The following is a 27,681-nucleotide window of genomic DNA, read 5'->3' as shown; positions in this document are numbered from 1 at the left end:
ACTCAAAACACAGGTGCACTATAATATTTATAAAAAAACACTGAATAAAATTATCTTCAGGCTATATAAAATATATATGAAACACAAACGCATTTTGCATTTAGACTTGGGCCCCATTCCCAAGATCTCATGTAGATGCAAATATTCTAAAATCCTAAAACTCCCAAATCTAAAACATTTCTGGTCCTGAGCATTCCAGATAAGGGATGCTCAGCCTGTACTTCATCATGTCATCACAGAGCTCATAATCCAGTGGGGTGAAACAAATATTTGATTTCCATAGAGTATGAACACCGTGATGATGAACAAAAAATCAAAGAAAACTCATATATAGACATTTGTTTACTAAAACAGTCTGTGAAAACCTCTGTAGAAGCTGCTCAACTTACAATGGAGTTAGTCCTGATATAAACCCACCCTAAGCTGAAATATCATAATTGAAAGTGATTTTATACACCTAATTTACCAAACCTTTACCTTATCAGCACAGTATACTGTGGAGTTGTTTGCCTTAGTGACTGCATGGCTGACTGGGAGCTGTGGCTTACTGCCATGTCCAGAGTTGAGAGAGGGTGTCGCATCACATATGACTTGCCTGGCAATAATCCACAGCTTGCAGTATGGTTTCTTGTAGAAACATGTTGCTTTTTCTTATCATTATAAACTCAAAAATTGTTTAAGTTGAACCATTGTAAATTGGGGGCTCTCTGTATATCTATCACTTTTCAGAGGTAGATATTGTATTTGCTAGGAATATTTTAAGCTTCTGCCTCTATGCTAATGCCACTTAAAAGACAGTGGTAAAGCTTTCTGAATTATAGCATTGTTTGCCTCTCATTTAGTATCAAAAGTATATTTCTATAGGTTTTTAACCAAGGAAAATTTGTATCCATCAAATTATATTTTAAATGCTGTTAGAAAACAGTGTTTAAAACAGAATTCTTGAATGGATATATAAATTACAAAAATAAAGAACTAGAGAGTAGCTACAAAGCTTATTACAGCCACCAAAGTTTATAAGCAGAAGTTGATGGCTAGAATGGTCCCATCACAAGACAATTTGCCTTAAGCTTCATAACTATTCAGTGGCAGAGGAGGTATAGAAATTTGTTTCTAATGCTTAATTAGCTTTCTGGGATAGCTGGATACCTAAGATTATAGATGGCCATAAAATGCATATATGTCTTTGTGTAAGTCTATTTTGTGCTGCTATAACAGAATACCTGAGACTGGATAGTTTATAAAGAACAGAGCTTTATTGCTCATCTTTCTGAAGGCTGGGAACTTCAGGGCAAAGGCATGAGCATTTGGTAAGGCCATTATGTAGTGTCATCAAGGGGCAGAAGGGAAAGTAGAGGGCAAAAAAGAACAAGATGGCCAAACTGGCACCAGTACCACTTCTGAGGGTGAGCCCTCCTAATCTAATTGATTCTTAAAGGTCCCATTGTTACACTGCAGTTAAATTTAACATGACTTTTGGAGGGAACAAACATTCAAACCATAGCAGTATTTGAATGGGAAAAGGCCAGTAAAGCTGTACTAACATCCTAGACATTTGTAAAGAAAACCCATTCATTTGATAGTTCAACACCTACTGTGTGTTAGGCACTTTTCTAGATACAAAGTATGTATATAGAAGGAAAACTTAAAACTTCTGTTTTCATGGGACTATTCTGTAACATGTTAAGTAGTTTCTCTTCATTTTCTACTTATTAAACCGATATCTATATCTAGTTACATTACTATATCTAGTTATATTACTCTGAAATGATTAGAATTGCTTAATTGCAGCATATTGTTAGTGCTTGTGAGCTAAATAAGCCCTTCAATAAAGCCCTTTATACCTATAGAAGCTTTTGTGGTCACTATTAACTGAAAAACATTAACTTGTAAATTAGTGATGTGTTTGCTATTGGTATTTCTGATTCTACTCTCCTCACAAGTATGTTCAATTCTTGTCTGTTTTCAACCCTTAATATCTTAAAAAAAACTTTGTAGAACAATTTACTGGCTTAATAATGGGACATTTAGATCATAATTACCATGGCAAAAAAGATTATTATATGAAAAAATATGAGATCTTTTTTACCTATAGGATGCTTGAAGATGAAAACAAAATATGCAAATTAAAGAAACTCTTAAATGTCAGTTTTAAGTTAAACTATTGTCAGGTTTTTGTATTTAAAAATATTCCTTTCTTTTAACATAGCATAACATGTCTAATATAATTTAGTTATAAAATCGATTTTTTAAATTTCTGGTTTTGTTTTCTGCTAATTCCTAGAGACAAATTTTTCTTCTTATTGTGTACACTTAAAGTCTACAAAGATATTTTGATATACATGATAAAATGTTTACTCAAGATAATTAACATATCCATCACCCTCCCAAGTTACCTTTAGTGTAGTGAGGGCACCTAAAAGCTACTTCCTTAGCAGATTTCCAATATAGAATACAATATTAACAATTCTGATCAATACACAGTACATTCTGATCAAAAAAGTATATTAGGTCATAGAAAACCCTACATGATGACAGGTCCCATTCATTGTATGAATCTTCAGGCTGTCATTTGTTATCACATCACTAAGTTACTGGTGTTTGTTAGTTAGCATTATATGGGTTCTCAAGAAGATGTGACAGAAGTGATGGCTATAAAAAGAATTGAGAAGTAGGGCTTATTCTTTTATGAATTCTATTGTTATATCATGTGCATGTATGACTTTAACAACAAATTTCTCCAGCTGTCCCCTCTCTATTTCTTTGCTCAACATGCAAATAGTGTATTCTAAATTTATTTCTGCTTGTAACCTTTTTTGCTTGTGGAAGTGGCTCAGTTGTCATGTGAGAATTAAGGCAAGAGAACATTAAGGTAGGCTGACCTTAAACTTACCTTCAGATAGGTACAAAGATCCAGCTTCTAGGAACTTAACAATATGGATTTTTTTGTTTGTTTGTTTGTTTGCGTTTTGGCAAATAGCTTTATAAAGCAATTATAAATAATAGACATTTTATGAAATACCGTCATAGTAGTGAAATTCCCTTCTCTGAGAATTGCTTCCCCAGATCACCCTACTCACTCCTACCACCTCCCACTGACCCTGATAACACGGTCTCTTTCTGTTTTCTCTGGCTGGAGTTTATTGAACCAAGGATTAATGCTGGGTCCAAGTGGACTGATTACATCCTTCCATAAGGAATTGGATTCTGGAATTCCTCTCCATTTCAAGTAGTAGCTGCTTCAACTGAGGACTAGCAAGATTTAAACCAGGGCACAGAGAAGCAAAGAAACCAGTATACAGAATGCACAATGTATACAGAATGCACAATGAACATAGAACAGACCAGGTGCTGCAGGGGCAGGTGAAGGGAAGCTGACATTCTTCCCTGACTGTTCTTTCAATTTCCTGTTTCCATTTCTATCACAGGCCTATGTATATTCTTTAACTTAGATATTGAAGGAATACCCATATCATTGGATCACAAATGTCCTGATACTGTTTTTTTTTCATTTGTGCAAATTTGCTAAACACTAAAAAAATAAATAAATATTTCAAATAAAGGATTAGGACAATTTCAATTTGAATACACCATGTTCTGCTTTTAGAAATAAGCCTCTGGCCACAAACAAGCTATCATTTCAGAGTAGTATAACTCATCTCAAATAAGTAAAATTAGCATTATTAGAAAGCATGAATTCTGGGAGACTTGGGGGAAAAAATTAAGATGGAAAGTAAAAATGAAAGAATTGCTCCAAGATGAATTTTTGGCAAATAGTCTTATAAAGCAATTATAAATGATAGACATTTTATGAGATACGGTTACAGCTCTTAAAACCCTTCTCTGAGATTACTTCTCCTATCACCCTACTCACTCTTATTACCTCCCAGTGCCCTGATACCATGGTACTCTCTCTTGTTTCTCTGGCCACAAATTTAACTCTTTGATAAGGATATACATGAATCTAAAATCAAACTTCAGTGATAGAAAAAATATAAATAAAACAAATTTAAATAAAAAAAATATCAGGACACAAATGTTTGGGCATATGAATATATTTAGCTATTGAAATAAAGACTCTTGGATATAGGAATAAACTGATAATGGGAAATATACTGGGTAAACAGGCTTCTTGAAACTAGATACTTATCACTTAAAATGTAAAGATTTTCTAGACACTCTTAATTCCTGCATCATAATTACAAATAGATGAAGAAATTCCTATATAGTAATTAGAATTCTTTTTTTCTTGCAGTGGTGAATGACATTGTTTCATGGTTTATGATTTGGCTTTTTGTTTGTCTCCATATTTTTATTGATGTATTTTAGTTGTACATAATGGTGAAATTTGTTGTTAAAGTCATACATGCACATGATATAACAATAGAGACAAAGTCCTAGCCCTGGACTTACTTAGCTCTCACTGAACTTTGAATCACTTGAAAAAATAAAAACTACAATTGAAAATACACTTAAAATATATTTTTTTCTTCCTTCTATAAGGCTGTCTAGCAGAATAATATCACTTTCTTGTGTTAGAACTGGCCTCTGAGTTACATGTCCAAAGGAGGGATGCTCCAGTTCCTGTCTATTTAATTCATCAAATAACCAAATTATCTTAAAAGATACGTCATGTGCTAAATTTAATGACTTAAAAGCAAGATTCTGCAGGGAATTTTAGGATTTGGTGATTCGAATAATATTCCTTTTCTTAATTTCTTTTCGATTCCTCTGTTTTTTTAGAGTTGAAATCATAAAAGAGGGCACTAGAGCAACCTTAGAAAACACGGAGAAAGATGGACAGGTTCTTGATAACAGTGAGGATCTCTCTCTGTCTGTCTGCATTACGTGATTCATACAAAACTTCCGACAATCCAATCAGAGGGAAACTATTATCCCCTCCCCATTTTTCAGACTTATAAGCAGGGAAATTGAGAGATTAAGATCTTCACACAGAGTTCTTCAGGTAATAAATGGCAGAATAGGAATTCAAAAGCAGAGAGATAAGTTTTAATGCTTGATTGCCTAACCACTACCATGGTACCTTTGGGCTGAGTAGATTGCTTGAAGCAGACAGGCAGTTGGAGATGAGGGCATAGAGCATTAGTGCCACAAGGTGACCTGACTGAAAAAGATAGTAGCATTGATTGATCTCTCATCCAAAAAGAACATCCCTTAGCAATACATGTCATTTTCCTGGGATTCTATAGACATTTAATGCATATAAAATACCTGCCACATAAAAGGTACTCAATAGTCGGTAGGTGTTCATTTATATCTATACATAATCTTGATTGCCAGGTCTTTTAGGCATTGCCACCCTCAGACTTTCTTCTCTCTTGGTAGTTACTTCCCAGAGTCACTAACAATTATCTGGACACTAAAAGAGCAAGAGTTCCTGAAATTTACCTTCTTTATTTTATTTATTGTTTCATGGTTTATGATTTGGCTTTTTGTTTGTCTCCATATTTTTTATTGATGTATTTTAGTTGTACATAATGGTGAAATTTGTTGTTAAAGTCATACATGCACATGATATAACAATAGAGACAAAGTCCTAGCCCTGGACTTACTTAGCTCTCACATGAACTTTGAATCACTTTATTTTAAGTAGGCATACTTGAAATCTCAGTATATGATTTGAAAAGCAATATATGTTGTTATACTGGCAAAGCCCCTTTTTGTCAGAATGTAAGACCCTATGTGTGTTGTTTTATTGTTGGTAAAATTATCTCAGCAATGCATGTGGGTTCCTAGTCCATTTGATTATCTATTTTAGAAGTAGATCTCAAGTGTAGCAATAACATTACATTTCTGGTTTCCAGTGAGAGTTGCCAGTGAAAGACATTATTTGCATTTGATATTTATTTGATATTTTCCAAATTATAAAAATGGAATGATTTTAGAATATATTTTAAAGTAAAAAAATAAAGTTTGTAATCTGGGTGCTATAAAAAAGAACAAGGTCCAAAATATGTCTTGTTTTAAGCCTGTGTTCCATTATTTAGCTTATATTTGGTATAGATTGTAAATCTACAGTCCACCCCCAACAAGCAGTAATTTGTGTGCTGGTCTGCTAATTAGGATGGTTATTTTCTGTTTTGTTGATGAGGTTTAAATAAATGTTGAGGGTACAGCCATGAAGATCTCCCAATTAGGCTTCACATTTGTAAAACCCAACCCTTTTCCCTTTTGTGTGAAGATGACAGTTCTAACAGCAGCCCCAGCCTAACAGGACTCCAGGGAAAGGATCCTCCTCTGGTTTTATTGAAAACAGGGCCAGTTGGGTCCAGTGAGAATACTGCCACTGGTCATGGTGCAGAGCAGTTTTAATCCTGACAATGTACTTACCTTCTTTCATCAATTTTATTTTAGAACAAAATGCTAAATATTGAGTGAACAATATTTAGACTATTAAGACTGTCATCTGAAGTTATTTTTTAAAAATTATAAAATTTTCCAAGAATAAGAAATTCTCTTAAATAATATGTAAAATTTATATAAATTTAAGGTTCTGCTCCATTTTAATAATATTAGCCATTCTTGACTTAGTCTGGCAATTACAGAATTATAGCATGTATTTATCTAAGTGTATGATACACACATGTGCACATGCACACATACACACACACACACAATTACACTAGTGAACAAGTATTCGAGCTGAGCTGTATTATAAGTCAAAATTAACAGATGGATGGCCCTAAGCAAGGCAAAAAAATCACTGCCACAAAATCTAGTGAAAGTGGAGGAGTGAAGCTTTTTGTTAAGCCCTATTAAAATCCTGGCATACATATCACTTTTAACTGTTTCATGTCTGGGAAAAATAACAATCTTCTTAGATTTTCTACCTGTTCTATCAGGTATGTAAAAGCTGCACAAGAAAATATGAATGGAAGATTATTTTTGTTAATAATATGATATAATGCAGTGTGCCTGTTAATAAATACTTTTGGAATGTAGTCAGAATTTTAACTTAAACAGTGTTTACAAATAGAAATATGTGTAATAGTCATAATAGCAGCTGATAAGAGCAAGTAAATTTGTGGACATATTTTTAATATACTCATATGGACTAATATGAACTAGTTTGAAATATGAGCAGTTATCTTTTGAATGCACAAGGAATGTGTTTTCACCATAAAATATGATCTATGAGCTTTTCCATTTCTACCTACTGTGCCAGGTGCCATGCCAAATTAATGAATGAAATTTTGCTGTGTTTTTGAGTCTTTGTGTATTAAATGGTTTGTAAATCTTTCTAATGGCTTTGTGGAATATAGGACAATAGCCATGAGCTCATTTTATAATTAATGAGTAGTATACTTTTATCTGTAAAAAATATGCTCTGAAGATAATTACTTTTTTGGTTTGCATAGATTTGTAAGAAGGCATTTGAAAGCTATATTTTTATTGAACTTAAAAAGAAATCCCAATATGGTAGCATCTTTATAAATGTGAGAAGACATTTGTCTTATAGATGATCATATTTTAAAATGCTGAAAATGAACTAACTTCCATGAAACTTATAGGAGCAAATGAAAATGTAGGTGTTTTCTTAAATTACTTAGTCCTAAGGATAAAACAAGATGAAGTATTCACACCTAATAGGGTTTGGCTCATTTAATGTATTTATGACAAACTTACTTCATAGGAATTCAGAGGATTCCAGGAATAATAGGTGCACAGATGAAATAATAGATTTCAGGAAATTATATACTTGTTTTGGGATCTTTGGAAAAATACAGTCCATTGAACAGCTTTTCTGGACTGGACAGTACAGAAAAGACATAGTTTACAGAGGGAAGTAGCCACTTTCTTCTGACCAAGTAAAAAAAGTGATTGTAAATCACAAGGGGATAACTGTGTTGGAGTAGGTGACAGATAATTGAAAATAATACTTAACTTTGTAAAATAAGTTTATTTTTACAAAATAATACAAATAAGTTTAACTAAATCATGATTAGCAAATAAATAAATAAATAAATTTGTACTTTTAGCACTTCATTTACTTTGGCTCAGTCGTGAGAACATTTGAAGCTAAAATGCTGGATTAAAGTAATTAATTTGAAGAAGGCTTCAAATGGTAAACATTTAGCTGGGCACAGTGGTGCATGCCTGTAATCCCAGCAGCTTGAGAGGCTGAGATAGGAGGATCACAAGTTCAAAGCCAGCCTCAGGGAAAGTAAGGTGCTAAGCAACTCAATGAAACCCTCTCTCTAAATAAAACAAAAAATAGGGCTGGAATGTGGTTCAGTGGGTGAGTGCCCCTGAGTTCAATCCCTGGTACAAAAAAAAAAAAAAAAAAAAAAGAAAGAAAGAAAGAAAGAAAGAAAAAGAAAAAGAGAAAGAAATGATAAACATTTGAAATAAGTTAAATGAGTGTGTGTCTGTTAACAAATGCCCATTAAAAAAGTACTGCCAAAGTGAAAGTACATTGCAGTAGTCTCCATCCCAAAGTCACTCTTTCACATAGGATATGTTTAGTCTAATGTATGCTATGTCAGAGATTTTTGCAATTGATCTTTTGAGTCCACATTGAAAACTCTGAATACCATATTGTTAGTTAGAAAGTTATTTTATCTGTTGTTTCTCTGTTGAAATAATATTAATTTCCAACAGGTCAAATTTGATTTTAGCTAAACCTGTTTAAAAAAAAAAATAATAATAAAATACATTTAGGTTACAGGGGTGCCATCTAGTGGAAATCATTAGTACTTTCATTAAAAGAAGAGCATTTAAATTTATAGCGCCTTTTCAGAATAGTCAGAAACACAATAGGACACACATTGAGACATTTATATTGTCATAAAATTGTTCAAGAACATTCAATCAAATAAATAATTTAAAACTAAATATTTCTTCTTGTAACTCTGGGACATCATTTTTTTGTATGTTTAGCTCTACTAAATAACACCTGGCATATTAAAAAGAAATAATGAAAAATAATACTAATTATATAAACATATTCCATATACATTTTGAAATATTTTAAAATGTAACTCCCTAATGTTATAATCTTACCCTTCAAATTTATTGTCACAAACAACTATTATTTATTACAGAATCTTCCCAACAAAAATAAAGGTACTTAATGAATATTACCACTCTTTATGTGGAATCACAAAACATATTTCTCCTCCCTGTTTTTCATCCAGATTAGTTTTTGAAGACTCTTTTTTTTTTAACTAGTACCTCTTTAATTTGTATCATTCTGATTAACAACAGCTCTCTATTAAAAAAAACCACTAAATTTTGCAGACAAATTCTTATTTTCTCTCAGGCATCTTAGGATAAAGAAATGGTGATTTTCCTCTGGTTTTGTGTAGAGAAGTGCTTTTAAAGTTTGTCAGAGATCAATGTTAATGTTGATGAAAGGAAAAGCCAGTCATTTCCTTTGTAGAGGTTACTCCTGCTGCCTTTTAGTGTCCCCTGAGAGGGAAATTGCCAGAAATGTCAATAGATATATAACTACAGGAGTATAATAGAATCTTATTATAATCTGAGCCTGATTTATATCTATACACATTGTTATATTTTCTAATACATAACATTAAACAGTAGAATGATACATAAATATCTTAAGTTAGCCTGTGCCCCCATGCCAATTACAAAATAGGGCTACTATGTTTGCAGCCTTCTCTGAAAGTTCTTTATGGTTTTTCTAACATTGGAATATAATACTAGTCATTTCACAAAAATCTATTCGCTTTGTGGCTTTATCAGTGTCTCTGACATTTGTAATAAATGCTTTAAAAACTGGTTATTTGATTCGGAGACCAAAATATCAGTGCAATGTCTGTTGAAATTTTGACTATATTCAACATACACACACACACACACACACACACACACACACACACAACATTTTAAATCTCTCTGTATCACACATGCACATATATACACTTAATATATTGATGTAATAAATTTGATAAGTAAAATGTATCCATAGTTATTTTCCTAATCAAATATTTTTAAATCCTTTTTAAAAGCATAATTTATTAAAGTGGTTGGCAATAATATGTTTCTGTTGATTAATGCTGACTTCTGAATTGTTTATCCCAGCTAGAAGTTCATCTTCAAATTAATTAATGAAGAAAACCAAATTCTGTGTTTTATTGAGAATATAAGACAAATGGACTTGACGTGTATAAGATCCCTTTTTTAAATGTTGAAATATTGAAACTCTGTCAACAAAGGTGAAATAGATTGCCATTTATCAAAGGTTTACTGATATATTTATTTATTTTGCTTTGAGAATGTTATTTATCAGTCTTGTAAAACTGTGTTTATACTGACCAATAATAATCGGGCCCTAAAAAATTACTGCAAGATCATTGGCAATATTTGCATTTTCAAATATTAAAGATCAAAAATTATGGAACAAAGTATTTTAAATATTGTTGATATAATCACTTGTTATATAAACAGCCTTTAAAAGTTGTCTTAAAAATATTGTTTGCAGCCATGTTTCTTATACCCACTCAGGTGAATAATGAGACCTCCTGCGAGTAATGATCTTCTTTCCACCTATTAACACACTTCAGTGACAGACCATCTTAGGGTACCCAGCAGTGTTGCCATGGGTTGAATTTTTATGTAGTCTCTGATCAACAATGGAGAAATGAAACTAAAGTACTTCATTTCCAGGATGGTTTTAAACTTCCTAATCTCTGCTCAGTAAAAAGCTCTCTATAAATGGGGTTAGTTCTGATTTCTAGCATTCTGTCTAATAAAGGTATTTCTTTAGTCAAATACTAGAACAATTTAATATTAATTAAAATAAGCTTTTATTAATGTAATTAGTGGTGCAATATGGACAGAATAAACATACCATCCTGGAGTCTAGTTTAATTCAACTATATGAATATCTAGTGACTGCTGATTGACAGTTCTCAAGATCACTTACCTCTTTGTGGCTTCTGAGAACTTTCATTTACAAATTCAGAAAGCCTTTCCTCCTTTGACCTTTGTATTCACTCTCCCTTTTACCTTTTTTTTTTCAAGAGACAAAATGTAATATATGCACACAGTTTTATATATAATGCAGCATCACAACATATAGGACATTTACTCTTTTTTTGTACATTCAGTTACGTTTGAAACACTTCTTAAGGCTACAGAACAGAACATAGAAAAATAAACATATATTCATGTATAAAAAGTGATATGATAAAGAATATAAAGTACTATTTTCCTTTCAACACTTCAAAAGACATGTACTCTCCCTTTTACTTTTTTAACCATCACCCTCGTCAGTTGTTAGAAACCACTTGGATGGTTTATGAACTTGAGCAACTTTTCTGAGCTCCCCAAGCTTCTTAGCCTTCAGGTCTATGACATGGTGATGATTATGTTCACTTCCATAAAATTATTGTGGATGTTATATACTGACAAAATTTGTTCTTCCAGCACTCACTAGAAGTTTCATAAATATGAGGTAATATTATTTCCATTCTATCAAATACAACAACAACCACCAGAAAAAATAAAAAAGGAAGAATTAATGCCTATTATGTTTTAGAAGCAGTATGAATTAGACTGGTTGATAATACCCCTCAGCTCTTTTTTGCTGATAGTTTTTTTTGTTTCATTTTTCTTGCTTTCTTTAATCTTTGTGTTTCAGTTTGAATAATTTGTGTTGACCTGTTTTGAAATTCAGTGAGTCTTTCTTCAGTCTGTTGACGAGCTGATTAAAACAATTCAACTCTCATATTCTTTTGTTTCTTTTTTCATATCATTTTCACTTTTTAAAAATAGATTTCATCTCTCTGCTATCAGCCTATCTATTCAGATATGTTGTTTATCCTTTTTATTCTTCTCATGTCTCATAATGCTTAATTGAGTACTGGGCCCCATGGGTACAAAAAATTGTTTACATCCAGAAATGGGCAAGATTCTTCTTCTGTAATGCTGTTAGTTTAAGAGGTTGAGTCTACCAGAAGTTGCACTGGATTTGGATTTTTTTGTTGATATCATTTCCTTCAGTGGGTTGCTGTCTTGTCCTTAGGGTGGAGCCCTGCCAGTGCAGTTACTAGGTTTTCTCAGTGTTCCTACTTCACTCTCAGCTGTCAGCAGACCTTTTACATCTGAGCCATACTGGGCTAATGGGGAAGGGGGAACCTCCATGTTTTTCACCCTCCATAGCCGCTGTTTCCTGGTCCTGGCCGTAGGGATTTTCTGTGCTGTATCCAGCTTCAGTCTTGGGGACTATGTTCCCCTTTATTTCAGGTGTGGACTGTCTTAGTAGCCCTCTCCCCTCTCCCATCTCCCTGTGATAGACAAACTTCATCAGTCTGTATTTCATCCAGGGTGGATGAGAGTTACCTGTACCTCCCTTGTGGAATAGACCTCTGCTTGGTATCAATGTAAAATCATTTGCTTAAGAGAGTTTCTTGTTCCTCCTTAAGACACAGAGATTTTGCTTCTCTTTTGGATCTGAAGGAATGTTCAAAGAAATTGAGGCTTCCTACTTGTTGTTGAGCTTGTCACCTCCTGCATACCTGAACCAGTAAGGGAGCTCTTCAGTCTCCCATCTTCACCTCAGTCTTGCTTATGAGCGTTGGGTGGTGAGGTAGCCTGATTAGCAAACAAAATTATGGACATTTATGTTTGGAAAAGAGCCAAACTCCCCTTGTCTTTGAGATTCCCAGCTATTCAAAATTAACATGTTGGCCCGTACTTGGCCTCTAAGACTATTAAAATTTTAGCAGATTTCTTCCTACCTGGTAATATGGCAGTTTTCTCTTTCCTTGTGCTTTGCAAATGGTGAAATTGGTCCTGTCTCCCATCTCTCTTTTGAAGAGATTGAAATATATGAAATTCAGTGTATTTGGTTACCTGGCAGCTCAGGACCCTGAGAGGCTCAAGAATGATTACAATTTATTTTTTAGATTTTCCAGCCCTTTCTCATTGTCAGAGTGGGAGTGGCATTCTCTTGCAGCTTTCTGCATTGCAGATGAAAGTGGAATTAGAAGCAAAAGAAATTAAAAGATAAGATTCTTGGTCTCAAGGGCTTGGTAAGATAGGAATGAATTGAAAATGATATACTGATTTTACAAGGGAACATATACCAGGTAACCTTTGAGTGGTAGAAATAAAGTGAATAAAGCTGACGAAGAATAAGAAATCACTGTGATCTGGGAGAATTGGGAAAGGGTCCTCAACATGTCAGGACCACTTCAGAATCTTCCTACTGACCTAGCCTCATGTGACATTCACCATTTATTCTCCTAGCACTTCATGCAGGTATTTTTGTCTTTGGATGAAAAATGCATAAACTCAGAGATTTGTTTCAGACTTGGGGGTAAGCAAAGTGAAACTTTTGGACAACAGTTTGCCTCAACTCCAAATTAGGGGCAGTAGCAAAGATTACATCTACCTTCAATAATTCATGTATTAAAAACACCTTAATTTTATGAAGTATAAGAATTCCATTTTCTTCATTTTCTTGCTCATCTGTCTATATTCTCCCCTATCTAACCCCAGCCCAAGAATTTAAATTTACCTTGTGTTTGCCTTATTTGTATTTGTCTGCCATCTAGTGATCAAAATGGTAACTGCAGATCACCTGGCCCTTGTTGCTTCTGGAAGACTTCTTTCACCTTTCTACAGTCTGATGATACACTTTCTGGAGACCATTATAGTCAAAAGAAAGAAAACATTTAGCTTTATTAATCAGCTAAACAAGACTTACTTCTTGAGGTTTCATTGGACATTTAGTTATATGGTTTTGCAACTTAGTCCTACCCCTAAGGTTTTCTTTTTCTTTTCATTTCTTTTTTTTTAAATAAATAAAAAGTTTATTGGCATTTAGCACATTTACAGTGTTGGGTAACTACCACCTCTACTTAGTCCGAAGACGCTTTTATCATCCCCTGAAAAAAAACACTGTCTTCCTTAAGCTCCCTCATACCCATCCCCAACCACCCCTCTGCAGCCACTAATCTGCTTTCTGTCTCTATGGATTTCCCTCTACTGGATATTTTCTATAAACTGAATCATAACATGTATGACTTTTGAGTTTGAATTCTTTCATTTAGCATAATGTTTTCAGGGTTTGTACATATCGTAACATGTACTTCATGTCTTTTTATAATTGAAAGATATATGGTTTTCTTATGATTTTTCTTTCATATAAAATAGTTTCTCTTCTCGTCTTCATCAGCCAACTCTGTTTCATTCAATTTCTAGCTATATGTTTAACTTCTCTAGTAGGATCTTCTCTAATAATTTTCATCCCGTACTGATAGCCTTTCTTTTTCAATACATTTTCCCAAGTCAAGTATTGACTTCATGAATTTTCATATATTCTAGATGTGTGTTTTACATTTTCATGGAAGCAGAATTTAATTTTATGGTTATGTGTGTTCAGAACCTGTAGGAGTCTGATTGAAGATGTATGACATCTTGTTTCCTGTTTCATTTTAATCTTTTGTATCAAAGTGATATATATTCTTTATTTCATTTTTATGAGTGTTTTTACATCCCCAAAATGTGCCTTTATTTTGTATAGTACTGGTTTCCAAGACAGTTGCTAATAACACATCCTCTATGTAACTTGTGTTAGTATAACCCAGTGTTAGACCAGAAACTTTTTATTATTTCAGTTTTAGTAGATGAGCAGCTAAAGCAAACACACTTCAGAAGATTCTATACCTCCTTACTTGATCCAAGAATTTACTATTGTTTGTATTGTTAGTATGTAATTGCAGTTCTATATTGTTAGCATTACTAGTCTATACACTGAACCTATCTTTTCATTATTAAGAATGTTTCTATTTGACATTAATTATAACTAGAATTACATAATTACTTTAAATAATGTCTGGTCAGTAATTTACATAAGTTTTCATTTATGCTGTCAAAGTCTTAATTGAATTACATTCATGCAATGAGAAGAGTAAGTTTTTAAATCTTACATTCAGGATTTAAGCATTTTTGTCTTGTACTTTTAAATGTCTTCTGAAGAAGAAATATCTTTTTCATTTCTTTTATATGACTCATAGCATTGAAGAAAATAGCTTGCATGCCCTAGGTGCTTAGTGAATGTTTATAAAGGAAGAGATGCTAAGAGTCATGGCTTACTACCTTGCTTTCAGTAGGTTCTCAATTAAGATTTGATTAAGTAGCTTTTAATGGTATTCTTTATAATCTGGACCTACAAGTCTAGGGTATATTCCTTGCCTATCCCACCAAGTTCTCACTTGCTTGCTAGATCTCTGACCTCCTCCACTTCCATATAACCACCATGAATTTAAATTTTTCCAGCCTTTTGCCTTTTTAGAGTGTGTCTGCCATCTAGTGATCAAAAAGGTAACTGCAAAGTTTAATGGACCCTTTGAGGAGCCCTATGTACCAAGTTAATTCACAGCATACCACTTTCCCTGATGGTCCCACCACAGAGACTTTGTATGTATTGTTAACTATTACCATCATCTTATTAAAACCAGCTAACTGTTGAGAGCTCAACTCAAAAAATCTTTCAGAGAAAGACTTCCTTTGACCTCTCAGGTTAGGTCAAAGTGTTTTTGTTGCAATCACAGCTTAGTACAAGTTAATTTTAGTCATAATTTTATGCTTATTTGTATGATTATTCACTTTAATTAATGTGTAATTTACTAGAAGGTAATACCCATGAGGGCAGAGAGCCTTCTTCTTTGTTCCTCTAGCATTAGCCCAGTACCTGGCACATGGAAGGCATTTCTTTAATCTTTGTTGAAGGAATGAATATAACAGTCATCTATACCTCATGGATCCTTAAAGTGCTTATGTAAGTCAGTCAGTAGGGTATTTTCTTACTAGTTGTTTAACTCATTGAATAAATACTCAACAGAAACTACCTACTTTGTATGATACTCATTTACTCAGAAAACATTAACTGCCTACAAAAAAGGATAACTATTATCAAAAAATAAAACTATAATTAGTGAGGAAACCAGTGAGATAATACAAAGGACAGTCCATAGGTCGTTGGAAATATTGAAATGCTAGCAGATGCAAAACTCTCTAGTTCTGTTAGACAAAGGTTAACAGTCATAGAAAATTATTAATATATTAATCAGTTTTTTCTTTCTAATTATAATTATGTTTTGGAAATTGATCACAGGATACACTGTTTAATACCATTCCTATATAGAAGTGATGAACCCTGGTTTAGGTAGGAAATATGAAATCCTAATTCAGATGTGCTTATGAAGCCCACATTATGACTTTGATGCTACAGATTTTGGAAAAAAAATAGTAGCTTCATTTTTTAAAAAGTTGGAATTGAAATAAAATCATCTACAATATATGCAGGAAGCTGTAGGATATAAAGTAAACTATTAGGGAAGAAAATGATCTAAGGATTTGGAACACAACAGAGAACGACATGGATTCGGTTTTCTGGTTCCTATTTTTGACTGTGTGTGACTTTGGGTCGATTATGAAGCCTATGTGGGTATTATTCCAGATTTCTTATACAGTCCTTTAGACACTAAGTGAGTGCTTAATGGAAGAATTTAATTAATTCAACTCTGTATTCCCAGGACCTAACCCCGTATATATGTGAGAATGCTTTATAAAATACTCTATATATTGTTATATATTTATTTTCTGATAATCCTCTTCTATTAGTTCTTAAATTCTAATGATATTAACAAATAGCAACATAAAGTCCCAGGTTTCTTATAGTTTTGCTCATTTAGTTTTAATTTTGATTTCTTTCATCAAAAAGTTAAATGTAAGACCACCTGGCTGGCATAATGCTGTATACGGGATTCAATGCAATAATAATGTCTTGTCTTTAGAAATAAAGAATTGTAGTATATTTTGTGAGTTGGGGGATGAAATATATTTTCCCCAAAGAAATAATGTTGTGAGTGGTGATTCTGCAAATTTTCACTTAACTCATAAACCTCCAACTTAAAGTAGTATGATAGTAAAGTGATACTATGGTTTTAGGTCATCCCCTTTATTTCTTTTCTTTTCTTTTCTTTCTTTTTTTCTTTTGCAGTAGTAGGGATTAACTCAGGGCCTGGTATGGGCTAGGCAAGCACTCTACCACTGAGCTACATGCACCCTGGTCCCTCCCCAAATATATTTATAATCACCAGCCTTACAGGGAACTTAGAGGAGTAGAGAAGAATAGATCAGTGCTATAGGTTGCAGAAACTTGCTTATTAATTTTGGGTGCAATAAAGGCAGTTATCTGGGTTGGAAAATAAAAATGAGAAGACAGAAAATTATTTCTCTGTGGTTTCATGGCTGAAGTGTACACATTCATGTTCACTGTTGCCTGTCTCAAACAATAGCATGCATTCTTAAGCAACTAAAACATACAGATTCTGGCCTTTAAATGTCATTTTCCACTTAGAAAAACTAGGAATCTTTTCTGAGATTATGTCAAGAACACAGGAACCAACTTTAAAGAGCTACCACTGATGAAGGATGGGATAATTTTTTAAAGTTTTATTTTGAAATATTTCAAACATGTATAGTAGTAAAGAGACACTTATTAATATTTCCCAGGTTTCTTTCATGTACTTCCAGTAACAGTCAACTCAGGGTCAGCTCATGCATGCTCCTTCTTCCACCACTGTATTATTTTGAAGTAGAAAACCAACAGTATATCGGGCTGGGGATGTGGCTCAAGCGGTAGTGCGCTCTCCTGGCATGCGTGAGGCCCGGGTTCGATTCTCAGCACCACATACAAACAAAGATGTTGTGTCTGCCGAGAACTAAAAAATAAATATTAAAAAATTCTCTCTCTCTCTTTCTCTCTCTCTCTCTCTCTCTCTCTCTCTCTCTCTCTCTCTCTCTCTCTCTTTCTGTGTGTGTGTGTCTCTCTCTTCTATCTTTAAAAAAAAGAAAACCAACAGTATATAATTTAATCTGTAAATGTTTCAGGTTCTATCTCTAAAAGATAAAGGCTATTTTTAAATCAAAATCATGGTGTAGCTAAGTGTGGTAGCACACACCTGTAATCCCTGTGCTTGGGAGTCTTGAGGCCAGGAAGTCACAAGTGTAAAGCCAGCTTCAGCAACTTAGCATGTGGCACTAAGCAACTTAGTGAGACCTTGTCTCAATATTTAAAAAATAAAAAAGGGCTAGGGTGCTTAGTGGCTAGGCACTCCTGGGTTCAATCCCTGGTACTTGTACACACACACACACACACACACACACACACAAATTATGGTTTAAATTTAAAAAATGGGGCAGTTTGAACACCAAGAATAATAATAACTATGGTGTATTGAACCATATTACAATATATGTCATGCTTATAAAAAGTCCTTATGGCTCACTTTTAGAAATTGTTAAGAGAACTAACTCATTACTCTAAAAATTGTTAAATAAAATGAAACAGTTGGTGATTTATCCTCTCTTTTCCCATGCACATTGCACTTTGGGATAGCTACAGAAAGTTGTTCTTTAGAGAATGCCCTGAAATTAATATAGAAGGAATGCTCTAGAAAAGCATAATTCTGCAGTTCCTAAAGAAATGATGGATTTAGTCAGTGGTTATCATAAGTCATGAGAACTCTCAAAACCCCCAGAGTCTCTGTTGAACCAGAACCTACATTTATCTTTTTATAAATTGCTAAAAGATTTCTGTACACACTAAGGATTGAGAAGTACTGCTCTAAAATACTTGGAGAGGGGGAGGAGTAGGAGCAGGGAATAAAAGAAAGACAAGTTAGACAAATACTGATGATTGTTAATACGTAAATCAAGAGCTGTGCAACTGTGTGCTTGTGTGTGTTCAGTCCACTGATTTATTTTTCATTATTAATTTGTAGAACTATTAAGTGTTGAGATGAATACCAACTGTTTTCTTTCATTTCTTCTTTCCTTGTTTGCCAAGTTACTGGGTAACCTCCAAAAACTTTCTTTTGAAAATGTTCCTGATAAAATCACATTGTTACTTTAAAATTTACTAAAGATATTTGTTTTAAACTCTGAAAGTCATTTTATTGTTCAATTTCTTTGTAGGCACGCTTAAAAAGGCCTCTTAAGAGCCTTGATGGTGTTCTATATGACGATGAGGAGGACGACATTGAAAGAGCAAGCAAGTAAGTCATGGAATGTGGTGTCCTACCCAGGGCATGGCTTGGTAGCAAAGCCTTAGGCTACAAAGGATGTCTCAAAGAATGCACACTCCTGGAGCTCAGGTTTTACTCCCTTGCAGTGTCCTTCCGCAAAAGTAAACAGTGCTCTTGGGAACTTTGTGGAGAATGTCTTGGGACAGGAAAGAAAGACAGGCCTGAAATACCTTGTTCTTGGAAAGCAGCAATGTCTAGAGACTTTACTATCTGGGATGGTGATAAAGAAGACATAAAGATAAAGGTAAAGATAAAAATAAAGAAGACACCTAAATTAGGCTCTTACCCTTATGCTGAAAGGAGCAAGTTTAAATGTGAGGAAAGGTGATAATCAAGTTGAATTGAGTGAGACATTTCAGTACAGGATAATATCAGAATAGAAAAATTTAGTACAAATGTTAAAATCAATTATAATATTAGGCAAGGAAAATAATAGTGTAGACTTCTTAATAATTTTGATATTTGGGAATGACAAAATAGTATTTCTCTACATTAAATAAATGTTTTATATAAAAATATGCATTTCTCTATAAAATAAGTGAGTAAATAGAAGGAAAACCATATAAAAATATTGAAAGTGAACTTGGGCTATTACAAACTTTCTAAGTGTTCATGCTAATATTTCTAAGGTAAAGGGCCCAAATCCCACAGGATTAAATGCTGTGAAAAGCCCTGCTGCTTCTAGATGGCTAAGGTACCATAAACTTTTGGTTCTTAAATTTCCAGTACTTGAATTGGTGCATAAATAACTAAGAACAATTAGTTTGACCATGAACCAGTTATTGGTTTTGTGTTGTTCCACTGTGAAATACTGCTATGGATTTAAAACCATCTCATTGATTGAATGTGGTTGGTGAGCTGAGACACAGCATCTTAGGGTGTCCACCTACTACTGCATGTTTTATTTTCTCCAGGTTATCTTCTGAAGATGGTGAGGAAGTTTCTACTTATTTTTATGAAAGTGATGACTCTGTTGAAACAAAAGCAATGATTCCTTATCCAGGTGAAATGGACTTGTTAGGAGAAATCCTCGACACACTGAGCACACATAGCTCAGATCAAGGAAAGCTGGCAGCTGCAAAGAGCTTGGATTTCTTTAGATCAATGGATGATATTGATTACAAACCTACGGTTAGTTGACCATTCAGCTTATAAAAGTAAATGAAAACATTCTTGCCCTTGCTGTGATTGACTGATCTTATAATCTTAGTTGGTGGAAGCATTTAACCTCTAAATAGGTGTTCAAACCTCAAAACTGGTATAATTTAATCACTAAGAATTATTTCTAATAATAAAATTCCTATATTTTCCCTTACACTTACCTAATTCTGGTGATTATTACTATTAATTGAATTTTTTGTCTGGAAGTAATTTTTTTTATAATCTAATTTTATAGTTGTCTTCTTTGGGGGAATTTTTAAAATGTTAAGTGTTTCTATCTTTTTATTTTACTTCCTGGGTTTTCAGAAAAGTACAATAAATGGATTTTTTGAGTCATTTTCCATCTTCTTACTTTCAAAATGAATGGTGTTTTAAACAAAATTGAACTAAAGCCAGGCACAGTGTTGCACACCTGGAATCACAGCAACTCAGGAGGCTGAGGCAGGAGGATTGTGAGTTCAAAGTCAGCCTCAGCAACTCAGGGAGGCCCACAGCAACTCTAACATTAAAAAAGGAGGGGGAGGGCTTTGGGAATATGGCTTAGTGATTAAATGCCTCCAGGTTCAATTCCTAGTATTAAAAAAAATTAAAAATAAAAACAATTGAATAAATGCTTTAAGTACATGAAGGATAATAGTATGAGCAATGGCAACCCTGTTCTGATTGTAAGAGACTCCAGAACTTGGCATGAATTATATAGTCTAGTTTGAATTTGACAGGTGACAATTATAAAGACATAGAGACCAAAGTCCATCACATTTCATTCCTGTTCATAGAACAATTTAGAGGTGTCAGAATAACTGTCAGTGCTATAATTCCCCCTGGGAAGAACTTCAAGTTGCCAGTCTTGAAAGATATGAACATTGATTTCAAAATGGAAAAAATGCTGCTAAAGTAATGCTGTGATCTTATTAAAAGTGTTCTGAATTTGTTATTCTTTCAGAATAAATCCAATGCTCCTAGTGAGAATAACCTGGCTCTCCTATGTGGTGGTTCTGGTGATCAAACAGAGTGGAATCTCGGGCAGGATGATAGTGCTCTCCATGGTAAACACCTCCCTCCATCTCCCAGGAAGAGGGTTTCCTCTAGTGGCTTGACAGATTCTCTCTTCATCCTAAAAGAGGAAAACAGTGAAAAACACCTCAGTGCTGACAATATGAGTAGCCCTACTGTGGTGGAAAAGCCAGATCTTACTGCAGGATTGAGTTTTCCAATAGCTGTCACTGAAGTATCCCAGACTGATAAAGGAAGAAGAGAAAAGAAAGAAACACTAAGCCAGATTTCAGATGATCTGCTTGCGCCCAGCCTTGGGCAATGTCCATCTACTTTCGTTCCTTGGGAGAAAGAAGGGAAAGTCAAAACAACTTCAGAAGATATTGGACTGCTCCATGAAGTAGTGTCATTATGTCACATGTCATCTGACTTCCAACAAGGTTTAACCATTTCAGAAGAAAGTACAAGGGGAAACCAAGCTTAAGTCACCAATTAAGGGTCATTCACTTGCATCTAAGCTTCTATGGAAACATTTTGGGATTGCCTGAAATTTATGTAGTAAACAAAATCATTTGTAGGAATGATAACTCTTGCTACTATTTAATTTTTTTTTATTTGGAACAAACATTTCCCCCACTTGTTCATCTTGTGGATATGTATGTTATCCATCGATTTTAAAATGTAAAGTGAATTCGTCTACTGTGCTATTAAATCAGGTACTAGTTTGTATGTATGTCTAAAGTAAGTATTGAACATATGATTTCCCAGTATTTGGTGCTTAAATGCCATTCATTTATTTAAACTAAGTATGCATATATAATTCTTGCATATAACCAGTAGCTATTGTACTAATCTGGTTGAGCATGAACCTGATCAGGATGTCAAAACTAGCCTGAAACTGATGAAATCGTTAACCCACTAATTGCCTTAATCTTAAAACTATATTAAGCATACTTTAATAATGTATGAAATTACATGTAAACTTTGAGAGCTAAGTTATTTGTCCTTCAGAGCAATAATGCCTTTTTCTATTCATCAATTTAAAATCAAAATTCATTTTTTAAGGCTGAAAAGCTCTCTTGTGGAAATATTTAATTTGCTTTTATAAGGACACTGTAGCCATGTTTTCCAAAAGATATAAAGCTATAAATTTACCTTTCACTCAGTGAAATATATGAAGTGCTGAATTGCAATGTGAAGTTAATGACTTCTGTTTACAAATGAGACATGTACAGCATTTACAGTCTCTGTGTATGCCTTTGCTAGCTAGGGGTTCACTGCAAGAAGGCCAAATGCAATGTAAACTTGTCCAGACTAAAATTTTCATGTCTTTTTTCTTAGCTAATCATTTTCCATCAAAATGCTTCATATCATTATCTCAGATTTATTTTTTTTTCAAATAACTGATTTTGTATATAGAAGTTTTAGATTTATAGAAAAATTGCAAAGACAGTGCAGAGAGTTCCCACAATAGCCCTGTACTCAGTTTCCTAGATTATTAACATCTCACTTTGGTGGAATATATTTGCCATAATTATGAACCAGTATTGATAGTCCATACATTATTAAGATTTCTGCAGTTTTTCCTTAACGGATGCTTTCTGTTCTAGCATCCCATCCAGGACACCATATTACATTTATTTGTCATGTTTTCCTTAGGCTATTCTTGGCTGTGGCAGTTTATCTTAAACTTTTCTTGTTTTTGATGACCTTGACAGTTTTGAGAAGTAGTGGTCAGATATATTTCAGGGTACCCCTCTTGGAATTTGTTTGATTTTTTTTCCCTCCTAATCACAGTAGGATTATGGGTTTGGGGGGAACAGGTCACAGAAATAAAGTGTCATTTTCATCACATTATATCAACATGTTTTGTGGATGTTGATGTTGATAACCTGACTGAAGTAACATTTGTCAGGCTTCTCCAACATTAATTTACTCTTCAACCCCCTTTCTACACTGTGGACTTTGGAAGGAAGTCACTACAAATCTCCCACTCTTAAGGAGTTAGGCTTCATCTCCTTTAGGCAGAGGGTTATTGGAATAAATCATTTGGAATTCTTCATGGGAAATTTGTCTCCCACAAATTTACTATTAAGCTTTGGAATTCATTTAAATTACATAATTACTTCATGGTAAGGCAGACTAGTGATGTTATGGCTAATTTATCTCTGTGTATCTATTTTCTGTAGCCTCAGTCATGATTATTTTCTTTTAAAAATACCTCTTTTTAAAGAAAAAAATGTATGAGAAACCATTCAAGAACTCTAGTAAGACACCACTGCAAATATTTACTGAAGAAGTATAATTTCAGTTAAAAATCTAAAAGTAGGTTTGTGTAAAACATTGCTTAAAATTATTTATTCAGGTCAGTTTTTTTAAAAATTACATTCCAAAATTAAAGGAGTATATTGTAATCAGGATGATTAATCATTCGTAATTGTAAAAGAAGATGAATCTTGTTTTCCTTATAAGAATGGGTTCTAATATTAAGGAAAAAGTTTTTAATCTTTATCATAAAAGTAAGATTTAGAGTTCTTGTCAAATTTTGCCTTTATATGTTCATTTCAAATTCCAGTTTACTTTATTGAAATATGCAATAAAAAATTCCATATATCAGAAGAGCTGTTCTAACTGAGAAGTAAAAAAGGCTACTCTGATGGTTAATCTGCTTGGCAAATGCTCCATTATTTGTGAAAGAATACAAAGTCATCTTTTAATACAAATTTTGAAATGAGGTTTTTTTTTTTTTTCTCCTTCCGAACTCAGTCTGAAGAGTGAGATGATGATGAGTGTAACAGACCAGATTGGGGTGTCAATTGACTTCTTAATAAATAGCATGGCCACAGAAATTTATGTTCTTTTTCTAACTTTCAGTCATCTCACAACATGTTTGGCTCTAATACTATGTTGTTTTGAAGATATTTAGCCATTTACAAATAACGTTAATTGTCTTAAGGAATTTTCAAGTGATTTGTGCCTTATTTTTACATACAAAATTAGATGTTTTACTCTGTTAAAGACAAAAGCAAAAACAAAATTCTACCTGTTATTTCTGAAAAAAATACAGAAGACCATTAGCAGATTTTGGCATCTCAAAACATTAAAGTTCTGAGTACTGAGTCTGCTTTTAAACTAGCTTCCCAATATTTAGGTAGATATACTGCAAATGAAGTGAAATTAGCATGAATTCTGAAATAAATAAGTTTTATTTTCTACTGTGCCCATATTTTCTGTTGTAACTAAACCAGATTACAAAAATTCCCTGTTTGAAATTTTTTCAAAAAAAAAACACAGCACCTCCTCTTTAGCAAAATTATATAAACTTAAAGACTTTTGATTTTGTGATGTGATCATTTATATGACCTCTAAACTGAGTCATGACTCTTCCTGAATCTTGCTGTAGCTTTTATTGTTTTGCCCTTAGATTGCATCCATGGTCTTTCAGGGAAATAGAGAAATAGTATATAAATTTAGCGGCTGTTGTTTTGTTTAGTGAAAATGTTGCTAACTGGCATATTTTTATGATTAATTACTTTAGCAAATCTTAGGCACCAAAATAAAGCATGATTATTTTTCCAACTTAAAACTAATAACTTCTTCGTTTTAAAAATATGGACTTTTTAAACCAGTCACAAGGTACGATAACTGAAGGTACAGGGGAAATAAAATCATTAAGATTGTTCTTGCTCTGAAAGGAATCGCAAAAGTATTGAAATAATAATATAATAATGTGCTTTGCTTAGAAGTTATCAGCCTAAGATTCAAAAGTCAAGAAAGATGTTCTTTTTTTTAATACCTGCTTAATCTAAAGCATGTTCTAAGTACAGAACTAAAGTACCATATCTGATTTCATTAACTTTCCTAATCATTATGCTAATTATAATAATGCTGCTAAGATATCTTTCAGAGACTGATTGTCCTTGTTTAACTGATTTTCTCTCAGATAAACAAGTGGCTTATTCCTCTGTGGGGAATGATGCTCCTTTTCCATGCTTAGGGCCTTTTATTCAGTTTAGTAAGAAGTGAGGGTGTGGACGAGAATCCAATCATGTTGATAAGAATCCAGTTTTTGTAATATGAAATGACTTGCATTCTGCCTCATATATAACAACTTAGAATAAATAAATAATTTAACTTTTTAAAAAATCCAGTTTTTACTTTTTTCTCTTATCTTTATAATAGCATTCTCTAGAAACAGGTCCTTCCATTTAAATTAAACTAAGTGACAATGCTGTTATTAGGATTTTATGCTAATATTCTAATACTAGAATCCAGGAAATCTAATGAATTGTTTATTAAATAAAATGATGAAGTAGATCCTGAACAAGAGGAGAAAACTGAATATTCTTATAATTGGTAGACCTTCATTCTTTATTTGAAAATTCAGATTGATTACTTTCATGAATAAGTTTTCTAATGAGAACTACATTTTGTTTAGCATCAAAGAATCTGAATCTAAGAAAATATTTGTAAATGAGAATATAAATTCAGGAATGTAAGATGAATCTCCAAGTTTAATTCCCCCAGAGCAATTTTTAATATAGGAAAGAGTTTTTAGAAACCTTGTGTCAGTACTGACATTTTATCTATGTGGAGCCCAGTAATATGGTTAGTGCATGTTTCACAAAACTTCTTTAAAAGCCAGATTGGTTTTGAGCAAAGCAGTTAACATTATGATCTGGTTAAGGAATACAGAATTATGTACATTTAGACCGAGATGTATTTTATTTTACAAAATAATAGGATTTTGTGCAATATTTTTTTTCTTTTATAATTTAGTTAATATATAAATATGCACATCTGCTTTTCTAGCAGATGCCTTAAGGTCATGTCTTTCAGTATTTGTGTAAAATTGTATGTAGCAATGTTCTGTGTGATTTTAGGAAAAAATATTCTTTATATTGTTGGCGAGAAAAATGTTTTTTTAATTTAAAATAATTATGGATATTGCATTATTGTATCATAACTAACTGCCTCAGCATCAATAAATATGCAATAAGAAAATCCTGTACCTTAGATTACCAATACTGTTACTTTAAAAGAAATGTTTATGGGACAAAGTGTTGATTCTATGTGAGTACACTTAACACATAAGTCTGTTCTGCACCACATAAATTTAAATGGCATTTGTATGGTGATGACCACGTATATAGATTGTAACATCATTTGTGATGAATCTTTGCTAAAATTTATAAAGGGCATTGCCAATACTTTTTAACTGTGTGTAAATTAAGTTAATTTTTGTATAATGTACAGTTTGTTTAACCTTAGAGCTTCTATAGATTTCTACTTTTATTATACTTGAAAGAGGCAGAAAGCACTGTGGAAAATTTGTAGCCCTGGATGTGATATGCAAATATACCAAAAAATAAATAAATAAAACAAGGTACTCAACAGCAATGTTAACAGAATGCTTTGTATCCAGTAGGCTATGTTTTTTCAAGCCACATTTTAGTTTAATGAAGTAATTGAAGATATACAATCTTTTATCTTAGAAGGTTGTAAAGTTGCAAATGATTACCTCTTTGATATGACAAACATGTACGTCTCTTCATCTCTGCTATTTCAGTTCTCAGATGAGAGCCTTGTTGAGATCCATTAATGAATCCACCTTCTGGTTGATGATATGCTGTTTAGAACAGAGCCAGTTTAGAACACTGTGCATGTTAAATGCACTGCATGTGTCAAGTCACCAACCTTTAGACATAGTTTTCATAGGTTATTTTGAGAAATAATCACATACCAAAAATTAGATTTTAAAAATATGTTATGATTTAGCCATGCCTAAAACAGCAAAAAATAGAAACTGCATGAATCTTACAACTTAAAACACATAAAGCTTTTTTACAAAAGGTGGCATGAAGGGTTCAAAAGTGAACTTTTCCAAAGCTTTTGCTTTAGATGAAGAGTTATTTCAAAGAACTGAAGATCTTGAGCTTTATGCTCAACATGATAACAGGTATCTGTAAAAACTTACTAAGCATTGAGATTCTTGCATCCTTGAGGCTACAGTATAAATCATCTCCAAAGTTGACTACTATTGGGAAGACATTGTGTATAAAAGTATTGCTTTGGGACTTTTAAATATGAAAAAAAAATAAATATTGGATGAATTCTACATTACCATAAAGTACCCAAGAATGCAGATATATAATAAAATTGGTCACAATCAAACTTTGTGTGATGCTGATTCTTCTTTCATAGTTGACCATTAATCCCCCTCAGAATTCTAGGTGAATGACTAGAAGGACCCTGCTACCCTCATCTCTAAGTTTTGTAACTGCTGCAGAATCTTTCTGATAGGGCTGCATGAGAGGTATGCACGCTGTTAGGTATAGTAAACATTTTATTAGGTTCTGAAAAATCATAGGCAAATAGTTTAGTAATTAAAGTGTCACTGATTGTTTCAGAGCAAGATCTAAGCCAGACAACTTTGTTTATT

At 33.2% G+C, this 27,681-nt stretch overlaps 2 protein-coding genes across 7 annotated transcripts in view; one reads left to right on the top strand and one right to left on the bottom strand.

Moving 5' to 3' along the window:
- The window catches only part of Dennd1b (DENN domain containing 1B), a 221,848-nt gene extending 195,209 nt beyond the window's left edge, over positions 1-26,639 (top strand). For both annotated transcript variants that reach the window (XM_078022530.1, XM_078022531.1), the window contains 3 exons: positions 18,976-19,055; positions 20,000-20,216; positions 21,190-26,639. In XM_078022530.1, the coding sequence (XP_077878656.1) occupies positions 18,976-19,055; positions 20,000-20,216; positions 21,190-21,723 (831 nt within the window). In that variant the 3' untranslated portion in view covers positions 21,724-26,639. The remainder of the gene's footprint in view (positions 1-18,975; positions 19,056-19,999; positions 20,217-21,189) is intronic.
- The window catches only part of Crb1 (crumbs cell polarity complex component 1), a 219,533-nt gene continuing 209,276 nt past the window's right edge, over positions 17,425-27,681 (bottom strand). For 4 of the 5 annotated variants that reach the window (XR_013426457.1, XR_013426458.1, XM_021729895.3 and 1 more), the window contains one exon: positions 26,451-26,868. Coding sequence is in view for 1 of the 5 variants with exons in the window: in XM_078022529.1 (XP_077878655.1) it covers positions 26,812-26,868 (57 nt within the window). In the remaining 4 variants the exon portion in view is untranslated. Of the gene's footprint in view, positions 21,361-26,450; positions 26,869-27,681 lie in introns of those variants that run through there. The other variant, XR_013426459.1, reaches the window with a different exon arrangement.

The sequence above is a fragment of the Ictidomys tridecemlineatus genome, chromosome 10 (assembly GCF_052094955.1).
Source record: "Ictidomys tridecemlineatus isolate mIctTri1 chromosome 10, mIctTri1.hap1, whole genome shotgun sequence".
In the NCBI taxonomy this organism is placed as follows: Eukaryota; Metazoa; Chordata; class Mammalia; order Rodentia; family Sciuridae; genus Ictidomys; species Ictidomys tridecemlineatus.
Note: the sequence above shows the minus strand (reverse complement) of the source record. Positions and strands in the feature narration are given on the sequence as shown.